Here is a 16,309-nt window from a genome sequence, read left to right as displayed (position 1 = left end):
ATTCCAGTTTTAATAGTGACACGATTCTATAAAGTATGGCCAATTTGACGAGGCTCGTTACTTATGGCCCTGAGGCGTGGAATATGCTTCAGGGTGTGTTTTGTGTTTACAAGCCAGCTGATATGTCTATTAAATTTGTGAGGAATGTTGTAGTAGGCAACCTGTGTCGGGACCTGAATGTGTTAGAACCACGACCACCAAGACCACTTGTGGCTATTGAAGGTTTGTACACTACTGTTCTTCAATGTTTTATTGCCACCCAATCTCAAAATCTGATAATAAAGGATTGAAGACTTTTGGTCTCTCCTAGACCATTATCATTATTGATTTGTTAATAGTCCAGAATGAACTGAAATGTTCCAATTCTTTATTTTCAGATTTATTGGCTGGGTGTCTAATTTTCAGCCATGTTATTGTGACTATTGTTTGCAATGTTTTATACTTTAATTGCAGTACAGAGGAACCTCAGTACTCGAACAGCTCCCAACTCTAATATTTCGGCACGTGGATGCTGTGTTCACGTTCAGTACTTGTCCGTTTGCTCGGCACTCGCACGTAAACACTTGTCCCTGATGAGTCAGTTTAACCATAGCTGTCGTTCAGTGCACACCACCACTAGACTTCTCTAAACTTTCTCAGATATTTTTTATATGCTTAGTGTAAATAAGTTGCCAAGGCACCTAAGAGAGTGAAAGTTAATGATAACAGCCAATCAAAAAGAAAATTAGTTAGAACCACGATTGAGATGAAGAAAGAACTCATAGCAAAATATGAATGTGGTGCCTGCATGTCTGCTCTTGCTACCAAGTTTGGTATCCCTAAATCTAGTTCTTTAATAAAAGAAATGTGTGCAAACTGAGGAGAAGTGCAAAGTTTTCTTGAAGAATATCACCCTAACAAAGCTGTGATATGGTAGGGAAATAATGATTTTAAGAGCAAGTATTTTTACACATTTATCTGTGGGGAGCCCCTACAGCTCCCTGGAGCTTATCGGGCTAATGTATGTTCTATTAGACCAGGACATTAGCTAAGGAGTTCAGACCTACCAGGGACCAGCGCCAGAACCTGGCCCCTTCAGAGAGGTTTCAGGGAGCAATGGCCCTGGAAAACCCCCTTGTGGTTGGGGTTTTCCTTATCTGCCATCGACCGGGGGTTAGGCACCCAGAAAGGTAGGCATAACAAAACAAACCCCACATGGTAAAAAACTAAAACAAAAAACCGAACAGAGAGATAGAAACTCCCTACAATCCCAAGGAAACAAGCAAACATCACACTTTACTGCTGTGCCGATCGTCCGCACAGCCCTCCATGCCCAGAGATCAACTAGCTAGCTCGATCACTAGCCGTGAGCGCCAAACAGCGACGAAATATTTCTACTCTTTTTCAGGGTTGTCAACTCCACACTTGTCCTACAGCGTCAGATTTGGTATCACTGAGATAGCAATAAAATTCCCTACACGGACATATGCATATAAATGTAAAATCATGGTCGCGGCCCACCAGGAAGAGTGTGAGAAGTGGCGGAAGTGTTACCCGTTACCGCACACCCGACAGCACATCGGCGAGACCCCTATTGAAAAGTGTATACTCTTTTTCACTGTTCTGACCTTAATTTTCGATGTACGTATTTCATTTTTGTAGCAATATGTTCGTAATAGAATGTTCTAGAAGAACATAAGTATAAAATGTCTCACAAGGATGCGTTAGACCGGCACCAAATAAAAAACTACGTCGATCACTAGCCGTGAGCGCCAAACAGCGACGAAATGTTTCTACTCTTCAGGTTTGTCAAGTTTAGACTTGTTGTACACCATTTTTATTTGGGGAGAATGGGAATTTCATGGCGCGCATTTTGAAAGTATCCCCAAGTCGATCGGATAAAAAATGGATTTTATAGAAATATTTTTTCTCGTGACTCGTGAACGAGTCAGTTATGCGGACTCGAGAAAAATTGGTGCCGCTCTAGAGCAACGCGAAAGTGTTAAGATTTTATTTTTTTTTTCTCCTTTGTTTATTATCTGATTTTGTTGTAACCTTTACATCCTGGAGAATGCATATGTTTTCCTAACTATGTGAAGAGAGAATGAAATTGGTCAACAAATAAATTAGTCACAACTCGCAAAACTTGGGACTTATAATTTTTTCTGAGGGGAACCCCTACGGTTCCCTGGAGCTTATTGGGCTAATGTATGTTATATTAGACCGGGACATTGGCCATGGAGTTCAGACCTACCAGGGACCATGAGCCAAAACCTGGCCCCTTCAGAGAGGTTTCAGGGAGCAATGGCCCTGGAAAACCCCCTGTGATTGGGGGTCTTCCTTATCTGCCATCGACCGGGGTTAGGCACCCAGAAAGGTAGGCATCACAAAACAAACCCCACATGGTAAGAAACTAACAACAAAAACTGAACAGAGAGGTAGAACTCCCTACAATCCCAAGGAAACAAGTTAACAAGCAAACGTAACACACCACCGTCGTGCCGCTCATCCATGCTGCCCTCCTTTCCCCGAGAGGGGGAGGGGGGCCCCGGACCTCACCACGCTGGCTGCATAGCACTCCAGTTCTGTCAACCGGGACAGACACTTCTCTGGCCTCGGTTTCCTAGGCGGTATTTTCCATCTTGGCGCTCACTGCCGTGTTTTGTGTTATGCGGTGGCCAGGTGTTCCTCATCAGTGCCGGGGCTGCATGCGCTTAGGCGCTTCCTTTCCTAAGCGCCCTGTGAGTACTGCCTTTGTGTGACAGGGTTATCTTCCCTGAGGCGTTTGGGAACCATTTCTGTAGAGGTTCTTGCTGCTCGGCATTTGCAAGGGCCCCAGCTGGCCTGGGGCTTGGGACCCTTGTTTGGCCTTGGGTATGGATTGGTTTTGTGCTGGTTAGGGTATCACGGTATTGCGCGACCTGCTACCTACACGGCGACTGGTTCCTGTTTCCTCTGGGGACTGAGTACTTTTCTGTTTTTTGTTTTGTTTTTATTTTCATTTGCCTGGTGGGGGTCTGCCTAGTGTGGCTATAGTTCCACTGGTACTGTTTGGTGGCCCCCCCCCCCCACCGTAATTGTACACGTCGTAGGGGTTTTCAGTGTTGGCATCTACCCTCTTCCAGGGGTCCCCTTGTGTCAGGGTGACTCTCACTGTTAATGCCTCTGTCACTCTGCCTGTTGGGTCGGTGACACTTTCGACCCGGAGTCCTGCAAGTTTTGCTGCTCGCTGGTGACTCAGTTTACCCAAACCAATGATGATCTTTTGCGGGTACAGGCGGCACAGGCATTGCATGTGCACTTTAGGTTGTTGCAACACGCTAGGTTGGTTGCTCACCCGGATGACCCTAGGCTGCCCCGTTTTGCTTATAGGGACCCGGACTTGGGGGGGTGACTTGGTCCTTCCCCTGCTGTTGTTCGTTCTGGTCCCCCCATCCCCTGCTTCTGGCCCCAAAACGTCTGAGGGTTTCGGAGTTGGGGCAGGGTTTAGATGGTCTTGAGACTTAGGCAGTCTCGGGGGATGCCCCTTCTGGTGTGGCGACGGAGGCATTCGAGTCTGATCCCCCTGCTGAAGCCTTTGGGTCTGACCAGTGGGCCCCCTTCTGTCCGACTTACACAGCTGCGCCAGCCTTTTCTTTTGAGGCTGGTGCTTTGGGGGATGACTTGGCCCTGGGTCCTACTGTGGAGGATCCTGTGGCATGGGAGGGGCAGATTTAGGGGCCTTGAGCCCTGTTGGATACCGCCTGGGTTTTTCTGCCTTTTGAACGGGGCTTACTGTTACAAGGAGTGGGGTTCTCTCTTCCCCCCTCTGCATACAAATTGGATTTGGTATCTGCCCCTCCTCGGGTTCGGTTCCGTGTCCCCCCCCCCCCCCCGAGTGTGTCGGTTCCGTGTTCCCCCGGGTGTGTCGGTTCTGTATTCCCCCGGGTGTGTCGGTTTCGTCTTTCCGAAGGTTTTCGGCTTCCCGCATCCAACCGTCTGCGGTGCGGGCAGCTCTAGCGTCTTACCTCCTGCGTGACCCGGATTATGCCTCAGTTATGGATCCGTCTTTCATGTTTGGGACATTGTTCCCTTTCTGGGTCCGTTATGAGGTTCCTGAGTCGTCCTGGCTGGCGAACTGTCCTGTGTTTGCTTTGGAGGCTTCGCATTCCTTCTATCGTTCCTGTACACGAGGCTTCAACGGTGGTTCAGGTTTTCCTATGGGGCGACCTTGAGCATCTCAATGAGTGCTTGTTTGCCCCTGCCCTTCCCTCAGAATGTTGGCGTTGTGCCGCTCCATGTGCAGGTTCCATCCCTTTCGGCTGCGCAGGTGACCGAGAATTTGCGTGCCCGTGACCTCTTGGCTTCAGCTTTGCGTTTCTTTTCCCTCCTTGAGCTGTCTTTGGACTGGCTTGAGGAGGATGTGGGGACACTTGGGGCCGTTTCTGGGTCCGGTGCCTTGGGCTCAGCGACTCGCTCGTCGGCTGACTGCCTTGTTGAAGCTCTTTGCGCCAATCCTGCGGGATGCGGTTTCTGGCTGGTTTGGGCTCCCAGCCGGTCAGCTTGCTTGCTAGCCAGGGATTTGGTTCTTTCCCAGCTCGCCGGGTTTGGGTTCTTGGTGAACTGGAGGAAGTCCCATCTGGATACCTCCCAAGTTCGGTCTTGGCTGGGTCTCGTGTTGGATTCTCAGACCGCTTCTTTGTCTCTTCCTCCGGAGTCTCTCCTGCAGCTGCTGTCCTGCATGTGCCTGTTTCTGGAGGGTTCCCGGATCACCGGCGGTTGTTCGAGGGTCTGTGCGGGAGCCTAAACTTTGCGATGATGGTCTACCTGTTCGATGATCATCGGCTGTTCTGGTTCCTTTGGGGACGTCCCTTTTGCCTCTCTCGTGATCGCTGGGTTCAGCCCCCTGGGGCCTTGCGTCGATTGCTGCGTCGCCGGCTTCCTCTTCGGGTTTTTCGGGGTTCAGTGCCTTGGCGCCTGCCCGAGCCCTCGCTCAATGTGTTCACAGATGTGTCGGCTCTTGGCTGGGGCTTTGTGACCAGTGCTCACCAGGCCAGCCAGGGATGGTGGGGTCCGTCCTTCCGTCGGGCCCACAGCACTCTGCGGGAGTTCTTGGCGGTGTGGGTTTGCTCTCCCGAGGGTTTGGGGTCGCCCGCGGATCGACAATCCGGCTCCATTCAGACTACTCCCTGGTGGTTCATTGCCTGAACCGAGGGGGTTCAATGCAGTCCTTGGCTCTTTGGCGCTGGTCGCTTTGGGTGACTCGTCTGCTGAGTTCTTGGTGTTTGGCCTCCTGGCAGTTCATGTGCGGGGAGTGTCCAACATTGTCCAGGGAGTGTCCAATGTCTTGGCGGACGCTCAGTCTTGCTTCGTTCCCCTGTCCACGGAATGGATGGTCGATGCCGGCTCCTTCCGTTGGCTCTGTCAGACGTTCAGGTGCCCCGAGGTTGACCTTTTCTCGTCTGAGTGGTCGCGGCGCCTTCTGCTGTATGTGGTGCCCTTCCCCGATTGCGAGGCCGTCGGGGTCGATGCCTTTTAGCAGGGTTGATGGAGGTGAGGGTTCCTGTACCTCTTTCCCCCGGTTCAGTTGATGCTCCAGGTCCTAACTCGCTTGGAGACGTACCAGGGGAGAGTAGTTCTCTTGGCCCCGTGGTGGTCGGCCCATCCATAGTTTCAGGCGCTGCTTGCTTGGTGTTTGAACTTGGAGGTTTTCCCGCAGCTCTCCCTTTTCCAACAGATTGGATCGGAGCGTTACGTGGCTGGTTTGATCTTCTCCTCGAGTCTTCACGTATGTTATTTTTGACTCTAAGTTTATCATCACCTTTATGGTTATCAGGTGGCTTTCTTGTTAGTGTCCCACCTGTGGGCTTCATCTCGGTGGCAGTATGAGGTTTCCTGGCGGTCCTTCCGGTTCTTTTTGACACTTCGTCATTGTGCTTCGCTTTCGGTTCAGGTGGTGTTGTCCTTTCTCTCTTGGTTGTTCCAGGACTGTCATCTTATGCCGAATACTGTCACCTCATATCGTGCGGCGCTGGCGGAGCCGCTGAACCTTGCTTTAGTTATTGATGTAACTTCTGTGCCGTTTCGCAAGCTGTCTCGTGCGTTGTTTCACCTCCGGCTTGCTCATGCGCCGTCTGAGCTGTCCTGGTCATTGGACCGGGTGCTCTCTTTTCTCCCTTCTCCTCGTTTTGTTGTGGCCCCTCGGTTCCCAATTGTTTCACGAAGGCTCTTTTCCTGTTGGCATTAGCGTCTGGGGGTCGAGTCGAGAAGCTTCGTGCTCTCCTCCGGCGCAGGGGTTTCTGCTCTTTCAGTCGTGGTGATCGGTTTGTTCGTCTGCCGCCGTCTCCTTCTATTATGGCAAAGAATGAGACTGCTGCATTCCAGATGGGTCCTTGGGTTGTTGATGCTTGGTTGGTTACGTCGGGGGTGCATCATGTTTTGTGTCTGGTTGCGGCCCTCTGCCGTTATTTGCGCGCCATGGCTTCTGTGTCCGTGGACGCGCTTTGGGTTGATCCAATCTCCCTTCTATCCTGTTCGCGGGTGCGGGTCTACCAGGTCGTCTGCAGGGTTATTTAGGCTAGCCAGCCTGCGGTCTATCCCCCGTGCCCATGACGTTGGTAAGTTCGCTGCTCTTGCTGCCGTCTTTGGCAACATGTCCTGGGGTGACATTCGGGCGTGGGGTTTTTGGGGGTCGAACAGGGTCTTGGCTGCGCGCAACCTCGTGAACGTTCCTGGGCCTAATCGAGTCTGTCTCTTTGGGTCGGCGGTTGCAGCCAGTTGTCTCGACTTCGGGTTGAGGAGTGAGCAGGTTCCGCCTCCCGAGTAAGTCCCTCTACTTTTCCTCTGTGCGTAGTTAGCTCCGGGGAGCTGCAGGGGCTCCCCCCAGAAAACCAGCGTTGAATGTAATGAAACTCCATTTTCTGGGTGAGACCCAGAGGCTCCCTGACATCCATCCTTCTCCCTGGTCGGCATTTTTTTGTTTTTTTTTTTTGCATGTTTTAACATCCAGCCTCAGAACTGAAGGGTGGATATTCGGCATGGGGGTATGGGGCTACCCCTTCCCCGCTGCACGGACAGCGACGCGGCGACATGTGACGTCATGCTCGTTTGTTTGTTTCTTTTTGGGGAGTTCTATCCACTTGTTCGGCTTTTGGTAGCAATTTTCACCAGAATAGGGGTTTGTTTTGGGACGCTTACCTTTCTGGGTGCTTGCCCCGGTCGATGGCAGACATAGAATGCTTCCAACCATACGGGGGTTTCTAAAGGCCATTGCTCCCTGTGCCTCATCTGAGGGGGGCCAGGTTCTAGCTCGTGGTCACTGGTACGCCCACAGAACTCCATACACATGACTGATGCTAAAGTCTGACATTAGCCTATCAGCCTGGATAGTTCCGGGGCGCCTCCGGGTCTTACCCAGGTCTCACCCAGAAAATGGCATTTCATTACCTTCAACGCTGTTTTTATGTGGGGAGCCCCTACGGCTCCCTGGAGCTTATCGGGCTAATGTATGTTATATTAGACCAGGACATTAGCTAAGGAGTTCAGACCTACCAGGGACCAGCGCCAGAACCTGGCCCCTTCAAAGAGGTTTCAGGGAGCAATAGCCCTGGAAAACCCCCTTGTGGTTTAAAACAAAAAAACGAACGGAGAGGTAGAAACTCCCTACAATTCCAAGGAAACAAGCAAACAAGCAAACATCACACTTTACTGCTGCGCCGATCGTCCGTGCAGCCCTCCTCGCCCCAAGAGGGGGAGGGGGGAGCCCCGGACCTACCTACCGGACCTAGCATCAGTTTGTAAGCTAATGTCAACTGGGCTAGACGCTTCTCTGGCCTCAGTTTCCTAGGCGGTGTTTGCCTTGTGTGGCATTCACTGCCATGTGTTGTGTTGTGCGGTGGCCAGGAGTACCTCATCAGTGCCGGAGCTGCATGTGCTTAGGGGCTTCCTTCCCTAAGCGCCCTGTGAGTACTGCCCTTGCGTGACAAGGTTATCTTCCCTGGGGCGTTCGGGAACCATTCCCGTAGAGGTTCTTGCTGCTCGGCATTTGCCTTGCCCTTGGGGCCAGCTGGGGCTTGGGGCCCTTGTTTGGCCCTGGGTAGGGACTGGTATTGTGCTGGTTAGGGCGTCAAGGTGTTGCGCGACCTGCCACCTAAGAGGCGACCGGTTCCTGTTGCCTCTGGAAACGGTGTACTTTTGCAGGGGTTTTATTGTGTTTTATTTTCAATTGCCTGGTGGGGGTCTGCTCAGTGTGGCTATAGTTCCACTGGTAGTGTTTGGTGGCCCTCTGCTAGGCCCTCGTGATTGTACACGTTGCAGGGGTTTTCAGTGTTGTCCTCTACCCTCTTGTTATTTTTGGGTATTTTAACCGGTTAGCAACACCTTGCCCGGGCTTCCCGTAGCAGATAGCCTACAGGCCCTGGAAACCCCTGTCTGGGCTCGGTGGACCATTGAATGTGTCTTCCGGGTCCCAACCTGTCTTGTACTGGATTGTTGGTTGCTGTGCCCTTGTCTCCAGGTGACAGTTGCCACTTTTACCTCCATCATGCTGCCTGTTGGGTTACTGACACCTTGACCCGAAGTCTTGCGAGAGATATTCTCTGCTTGTTCTCCAGTACTCTCCTGATGTTATTACTGTTTAGAGTACAGGCAGCATCCGTGTTGCAAGCTAGGTTAGGTTGCTGCAACACGCTAGGTTGGTTTCCCACTCGGATGCCCCGAAGCCGCCCTGTTTTGGTTAGGTGCTGTTCGCCCCTTTCCCTCCCTGTTCCCGGCTCCAGACCATCTACGGGTTTTGGGGTTGGGGCCGAGACTGGCGGTTTTCGGGGGCTGCCCCGTTCGGGTTGGGGACGGAGGTTTTCGAGCCTGTTCCTCCTGCCGAGGCTTCTGGGTCTTACCAGCGGCCCTTTCTTGCTGCCTTTCCCTTGGACTCTTCCTTTTCTTTAAGGGCGGAGGGCTTGGAGGACGGCTCTGCCCCGGGGCCTCTGTTGCAGGTTCCCGGGGCTGTAGGGGATGCCTGCTTGCAGTTCTGGGGCGGTTTGCCCCTGCCTGGGTTTTCTGCTTCTGGGCGGAGTTTTTCACCCATCCAGTCTGCTTGCTTCCCACTTTTGCTGGCGTGTTTTCGTATCTTTTGCGTCAGTCACAGCCCTCTGTTCTGGTGGCCATTTTTTCTTCCGGTTTCCTGGCGTGGCCACCAGGGCGGCGTTGCTGTTTGTTTTCATGCGCCTGGGTGTGCGAGCGAGTGTCTGGGAGTGAGGTTTTCAACTTTTTCAGGGGTTTTATTCTCCTGTTGTCGTTTCTTTGCTTTTCTGGTGTTTTCTGCCCGTTTCCTGTTCCTCTGGGAACGTTTGAGTGTTGATTTTACACCGGGTTTACCATTTTGTGTGTGTTTTGGGTCTGGGCCCTTGGATTTGGGTTCAGTGTCCCTGACTGTTATGCTTGCTCCCACACCTTGTCCTTCGGTTTTCAGTCTGTTTTGACCGTTTCCCTGGGGGTTCTGTCTGGGGGCTGTGCTTTGCCTTCTGTGGTGTATCTCCGCTGGCAAATGTGGTGGTTTGGGTTCCCCCTGGTTCGATTCCAGGTTCCTTTGGGTTCTTTGGTTTCGTTCCGGAGGTTTCTTCCTCTTGGGCCCCTTTTGTGGGTTCAGGGGGCTTTGTTTCCTCGTGTGTGACCCGGTTCTGCCTTCTGGAGTTCCGGGTCTTCCTGGCTTGCAGACTGATCTTTTTGGGTCTTGGCACGTGTTGTGGTCGTGCTGGGATTTTGGGTTTTGTTGTCGAGGTGGGCCTTTTGATGCAGTTTTGTGCATTCTTCGCCTGGCCGGCGTGGTTCTCTCTGCCCACTGGTTGGCGGCTTGTAATTTTCTTTTCACCTGTATGTGTATGCATGTACATGTACATGTGTACACGGTGTGTGTGTGCACATGTGTATGTGCACGTGTGGGTAACATACCTTGTATGTGTATTGTATATGGATGTGTGTATATACATAATATGTATATGTGTATGTATACTTTTTCTTTCGGAAAGGGCTCTGTTCCCTTCTCTGTTGACAGGGCGCTAGGGGAGCAGCTTGCTCTGTTGACTCTCGCATGGCCCTGTAGTTAGTGGGCGCTTTTGGTTGTCTTTCGGCCTCTGGTGGCAGTGGTGAACAGCTTCTCCCCCTTTGCGGGGTTCAGGGCTGGCGGGGTAGGCTTCTTCCCCTGCGCTTCGTCATGTCATCTTAGTGGGTGCATTGGACGTGGTCGATCCGCCCCATCCTTTTTGGGTTCCCGTCTGCTCCATGCAGACACGGGCCTGTCGAATCTGCGGTTCTTCTGGACTTCTTCAGTCTGCGCCCTGGATTCTATGCCCTCATCGGAGGACTGTTGTCTTCTGTCCAGCTTCTGTTGGGACCGGGTGCCTGGATGGTGGCCCTGAACTTCCAGGTCAATTCTTGGCACATTCCTCTCCAGTTTTCCGGGACTGGCACAGTTGGTGGTGGGGCTTCAGGCTTGCCGCTTTTGTTGCCTTCCCTATTTTGTAATTGGCGTTTGGTGTATTTATGCATCTTTACCGAATCTTGGTGCCCTGTCTGAGTCTGCTTGGGATTTGGTGTCTGGCCTACCTCGACGGCTGGCTGGTGTGGGCTCCCAGTCGGTCCGCTTGTCTGTTCGCCAGGGGGTGTGGTTCTTTCTAGATCGCCTGGTTTGGTTTCTTGGTGATCTGCAGGCCATTCCATCTGTTTCCGTCCTGGGTTCGGACCTGGCTGGGCCTTGTTTAGGGCTTTTAGGCCACTCCTTGTCTTTCCCTCCAGATGTGATGCTGCGGCTGTGGTCCCGCCTTCGGCTGTTCATGAGGGGGTCCTGGGTTTGCTCAGCGGTTGCTCAAGCAGTTGCGCGGGAGTCTGAACTTTGACGTGCTGGTCTGCCCACGGGGTTGGGTTTGGTTTCGGCGTCTGTTTGGTTCCTTCAGAGACTCCCCTTCCGCCTCTCTTGCAATTGTTGGGTTCGTTCCTCCGGGGATCTTGTGCTGGTGCTGCATCACCAGCTTCCTCTTTGGGGTTTTGAGGGTTATGTGCTTTGGCACCTCCACGAGTCTTCGCTCGATGTGTTCACGGCCGGGTCATCTCTCGGCTGGGGCTTTGTGACCAGTGCTCACCAGGTCGGCTGGGGATGGTGGGGTCTGTCCGTCTGTCGGGCTCACAGCACGGTTCGGGAGTTCGTGGCTGTCTGGTTTGCGCTTCGAAGGGTTTGGGTCACTCGGTGCTCCACCATTCTGCTCCATTCGAACTGTTCTCTGGCGGTTCTTTGCCGGAACTACAGGGTTTCTCTTAGGTGTTGACCTTTGGGGTTGGTTCCTTCGAGTAGCTCGTTTGCTGGATTCTCGGGGTTTGGCTAACCGTGAGGTTCATGTCCGGGGCGTGTCCTGCGTCCTGGCGAACAGCTGTCTCAGCGTATGGACTCCTGGCCATGGACTTTTTCGAGTCAGCGTGGTCTAGGCGTCGCCCATTCTATGTGGCGCCCTTACCCGCCTGCGAGGCATTCATGGTGGATGCCTTTCGGCAGGACTGGTTGAGGTGGGGGTACCTGTTCCTCTTCTCCCGGTCCAGCTTATGTTTCTGGCTCGGTTGGAGCCAATTCCCACGAGAGTAGTCCTTATGGTCCCTTGGTGGCCGGCCCAGCTTTATTTTCAGACGCTGCTTGATAGGTGTCCGAACCCGGGGCGTTTTCCCGCGGCTCCGCCTCTTTCGGCAGGTCGGATCGGTCCTGTACGTGACTGGTTCAGCCTTCTCCTCGGCTCTTCGCGTCTGGTATTTTGACACGGGTATCACCATCTCTGTGGTGATTAGGTGGCTTTGTTGACGGTGTCCCACCTGCGAGCTTCGTCTTGGCGACAGTATGACGTTCCTGGTATTTCTATGCACTTTTTCTTGCTCTTTGTAGGTGGTTGTCTCTTTCGCATCGGGTTGTCTTGTCCTGTCTTGGGTTTTCAGGACTACAGTTATTTGATGTTTTTTACTGTCGCCTTGTTTTGTGTGGCGCTGGCAGAGCCGCTCTGGCTTGCATTCCGGGTGGACGTTACATCTGCCCCGTTTCTACGCTTTCTCGTGTTTTGTTTCACCTCCGGCCTGCTCATGTGTCACCTCAGTTGTCCTGGTCCTTGATCAGGGTGCCTTCTTATCTTCTCCTCAGCTTGTGGTAGCCCCTTCAGTTCAGGTTTCTGCTCTTTAGTACTGGTGGTAGGTTTGTACGTGTGCAGCCTGAGCCGTCCTGGCGACGGTCGAGACGGCTGCTTTCCGGAGGGGTTCTTGGGTTATTGATGCTTGATTGGTTTGGCCGGGGGTGCGTCCTGTGTTGTCCGGTTGCGCTTTTTTGCCGTTACCTGCGTAGCATGTCTGGGGATGCGCTTTGGGTTGATCCGGTTCCCCTCGTTCCCCTGTTTCAGGGCTCGGGTCTCCCAGGTCGTCCACAGACTTTTTAAGTCTTCCAGCTTGCGGTCTGTCCTTGCGCCCGTGCTGTTCAGATGTTTGCAGCTTTTGCTGCTGTGTTGGTGACGTCTAGGGCTCATTTCGGGCACAGGGATTTGAGGGTCGCACGGGTTCTTGGCCGCCCATTCTTTATGTGCGTGTCTGCTCCTGTGCGTTATTGTTGCCTTGGGTCGCAGGTTGCAGCCTGTTATCTCGGCTTCGCGTGGCGGAGTTTGTGGCAGCTGCCTCCCGGGTTAGCCCTTTCTTTCCTTCTCTTTGGGTATGAAGCTCCAGGGAGCCGTAGGAGCTCCCCACAGAAAACCAGCGTTTGAATGTAATGAAACGCCATTTTCTGGGTGAGCCCCGGAGGCTTCCTGGCAACCCTCCCTCCTACCGGTCGGCGTTTTTTTCGCATTGGTTGAAGCTTAGCTTCCGAACTGATGCTAGGCAAGCCGGCGCGGTGATGTCCGGGCTCCCCCCCCCCCCCCTCCCACCCTCTCTCGCGGTGGGGAGGGCTGCGCGGACAATCGGCGCGGCAGTAAAGTGTGATCTTTGCTTGTTTCCTTGAGATTGTAGGGAGTTTCTACCTCTCTGTTCATTTTCTTTTTAAGTTTTTTACCATGTGGGGTTTGTTTTGTCATGCCTACCTTTCTGGGTGCCTAACCCCGGTCGATGGCAGATAATGAAAACCCCAACCACAAGGGGGTTTTCCAGGGCCATTGCTCCCTGAAACCTCTCTGAAGGAGCCAGGTTCTGGTGCTGGTCCCTGGTAGGTCTGAACTCCTTAGCTAATGTCCCGGTCTAATATAACATACATTAGCCCGATAAGCTCCAGGGAGCCTCTGGGGCTCACCCAGAAAATGGCGTTTCATTTCATTCAACGCTGGTTTTATGTTCTAAATTTGCCGCATATTTCAAATGTCCTATTGACTATTTTTTTTTACAGTAAACTATGCTGAAACCCTATATTCTATTTTGATGAAAATGAAGATCATATGCTGTTCTTAGAGAATAATAACATAAAATGAACATATTAATGATAGTTCATAATTTTTATTCTGAACTGAAAATCTGTAGTTTTCAATATTCAGTTTTAAAATTAATTTTGATTCTCTTGTTTTTCAAGTTACGCTGTGATCATATAGACAAAGTTGGAGCATTTGCCTAGTTGATTATGCAAAAAAAAAATTGGAAAGTGTTTGTGCAAGTTGTGAAAACTTATGTTAAATTGCTTTTTGTCAAATCATTTATGTATGTATTGTGCAGTCTAAGGGTTAATTATTGAAGTATTTCGGGTAATTTCCTTATCTTTAATTATTATACTGTACTCAACAATTGTTATTTTGTTGAATGAACTTTTATATGATGCACACAGGTAGCGTTGGGGATAAACTTTTGGTCACACAGAAGGAGAACTTTGCAGACCATCCGCTGGTGCTGGGTTCCAGGTATCAACCAAAGGACCTAAAGTTGTCTTGGGCTCTTCATCTTGATAAAAATATTTCAGGTAAAAAAATATATGAACCATAGGGATTGCTGGTAGGAAATCCCAATGGTTTTCATTGAATTGGTTTAAAGTAAACATGTTTGCTTGACTTGGAAGTGTACAACATGCAGCATAGGTAAACTGTTTGCATGGCAGACAAACGTCCCAACTGACACCGAGGTATAGTTACTGTAACATGGCTTAATACCAGTAGTATGTTTCATGTACAGTGGTTTCTGAATGATATCTTGAAAGCACCTTTTCATATTAAACTTAAGGTACCTAAGTATGAAGATAAAAGTAAGGCTTCTCTTTTAATTGGCCATTGAGGGGGGCCTTTGTGGCTTATTTTATGAACTAATTTATATTTTCCTTTGGATGGGGAGGAGGGCATGACCTTTCATCAATATTGGGACATCAAATAAAAAATAAGCCCCAAATTTCTCTACATACACGAGCCCTAATGGTTGGAGATGCTCCCAGTACAGGCATCTCATACATTAACCAGCTGTGAATTTTTGCTATATCTTTACCTAAATTGGGAACAAATTGTATGTACTGTATGTAAATATGTATTTAAGGAATCACTACAGTGGGTGTTGCCTCCTGTTTAGAATAAGTCTGTGTAAGAAGTGACAGACTGGTAAAGGGATGAAAAGGTGGTGGCAAATATCTAAAGTGAGTGGTTAACTGATGTACATGTGGCTATGGGGGGCTTTGAAGAGTATACCCAGAAGGGTGCACGATGTGGTGAAAGAGTACCTTAGGGCAGGGGGGGTGGTATAGCTTGCTCATAGTACAACATCTCTAGTAGTGGGAGTTTCTTCCTGAGGGGAACACTCACCAGTGTGAGTGTTCTGCCAGAAGCTGTTCATGTGTGTGTAGCGAGTAGATTATCCCAATAATATACTCGCTCCAAATGCATTGTTAATATTCCTGTCAACCTTTGGAGATGAATGAGGTGAGGCGTTGCCCGGGCAACACGGTGAGGTGTTGCCCGAGCATATAAGCAGCAGAATAGCAAACATTAACCAGAGTCTACTTTCAAGTGTGGTCTAGAGCAGACACTTGCGAGATACTGTACCGACGCTCAGTGCGCTCAACTCACACCAAAGTATCACCTGTGTACTTCTGTATATTCGACCAAATATATATATAGTATCTTAGTGTCTGTGTTTATTTGTCACCATACTTTACGTAACAATAGAACCGTTACATGTGTAAGTGCCATGAGATGGACCGGGCAGCGGTAGACTCGTGTAAATTTGCTGGTCACTGGCATTGCACACGAGGGTTAAACAGGTGTGTACTAGGCAAGTCCTGCATATAGTAGTCTCAGTGGTAAATGAATGCATCCTGCTATATCCTGACATCATGTCATGCTTGAACATTATATTTACTAATTATTAAAAAGAGTAGACGTTTATACAGGAGTCTGATCCACTCAACATCTTATTTAAACATTTACATTTGATTTAAAGGAATTGTCACATACATGATTTAGGTTAGAAAGAGCCAAATTATTTGAGTTCTGTCTAAGAGATGTTTAAATGGTAGATGAATGATGGTGCTTCATAAAGATGAGGTGAGATAATTTAGTTAAGGAGTTAACAAAGAAAGTTGACTGATGAGTACAGAAAGTGTTGTTGATCTTGGAACAAGTCTGAATATAAGACTGTTAATGTCATGGTGGTATTCAAAGAATTTTTGATTAGCAATTCTAAGTTGAATAGTTTGAAAAGGCAAAGATTTACCACTCAGTGTGTATTACTATATTTTGTTTATATACAATATAAGTAACTGACTCTTGCTAACTTTGACAAACACACAACATGCAGGAGTGTGCGTGCTCGGAGTCAACTCAGGCAGCAAAGGAACACACAGAGTGAGAGAAGGAAGGTTAATTCGCACTTACACCATCTCTGGCCAGTTTGGTCGGGCCACAGATACTCATTTTTATGATGGCAAGGTGAGTCATGTTCCTAATTCTAATGCTTGTCGTTGTACCGTGTTTGGCAGTAGTGACAGTTTGGTTACAAATTAGTCTATTAGTCTTGGCATGTTTGTTATTATAATACCAAATGTCATTGTTTACATCTACACATAAAGGATGCGTACTATTAAAATTACTTAAGAATTTACTAAACATTAGAACATGCCCTCTGTACAGGTATACAGTACATAAATATTCATTACAATTGAGAAATTAGTTTGAAATCATCAAATATAATTAGTAAATTAAGTAAATGTGTTTTTATTTATCTAATTTTATTCAGATGATTGAATGATATAAATTTCTCAAAACATTATACAGTACCGTACAGTATTTGCCAACACTATATTGTAAAACTTCAACAGTTGTGATGTACAGAACACCAAGATGAGATAGACTTCTTCAGTACGGTCTACTCTCTTCTTGGTGTT

General features: G+C 49.8%; 1 protein-coding gene across 1 annotated transcript in view; it reads left to right on the top strand.

The window, feature by feature from the left end:
• LOC123745428 (pseudouridylate synthase TRUB2, mitochondrial) overlaps nt 1–16,309 on the top strand; it is a 41,535-nt gene that overhangs the window by 327 nt on the left and 24,899 nt on the right. The window contains exons 2-4 of the mRNA XM_045725982.2: nt 8–222; nt 13,775–13,906; nt 15,724–15,854. Coding sequence (XP_045581938.2) covers nt 36–222; nt 13,775–13,906; nt 15,724–15,854 — 450 coding nt within the window. The 5' untranslated portion in view covers nt 8–35. The remainder of the gene's footprint in view (nt 1–7; nt 223–13,774; nt 13,907–15,723; nt 15,855–16,309) is intronic.

This window comes from Procambarus clarkii, chromosome 44 (genome assembly GCF_040958095.1).
Source record: "Procambarus clarkii isolate CNS0578487 chromosome 44, FALCON_Pclarkii_2.0, whole genome shotgun sequence".
Taxonomy (NCBI): Eukaryota; Metazoa; Arthropoda; class Malacostraca; order Decapoda; family Cambaridae; genus Procambarus; species Procambarus clarkii.
The sequence above is the reverse complement of the archived record's forward strand: the minus strand, read 5'-3'. Positions and strand labels throughout refer to the sequence as shown.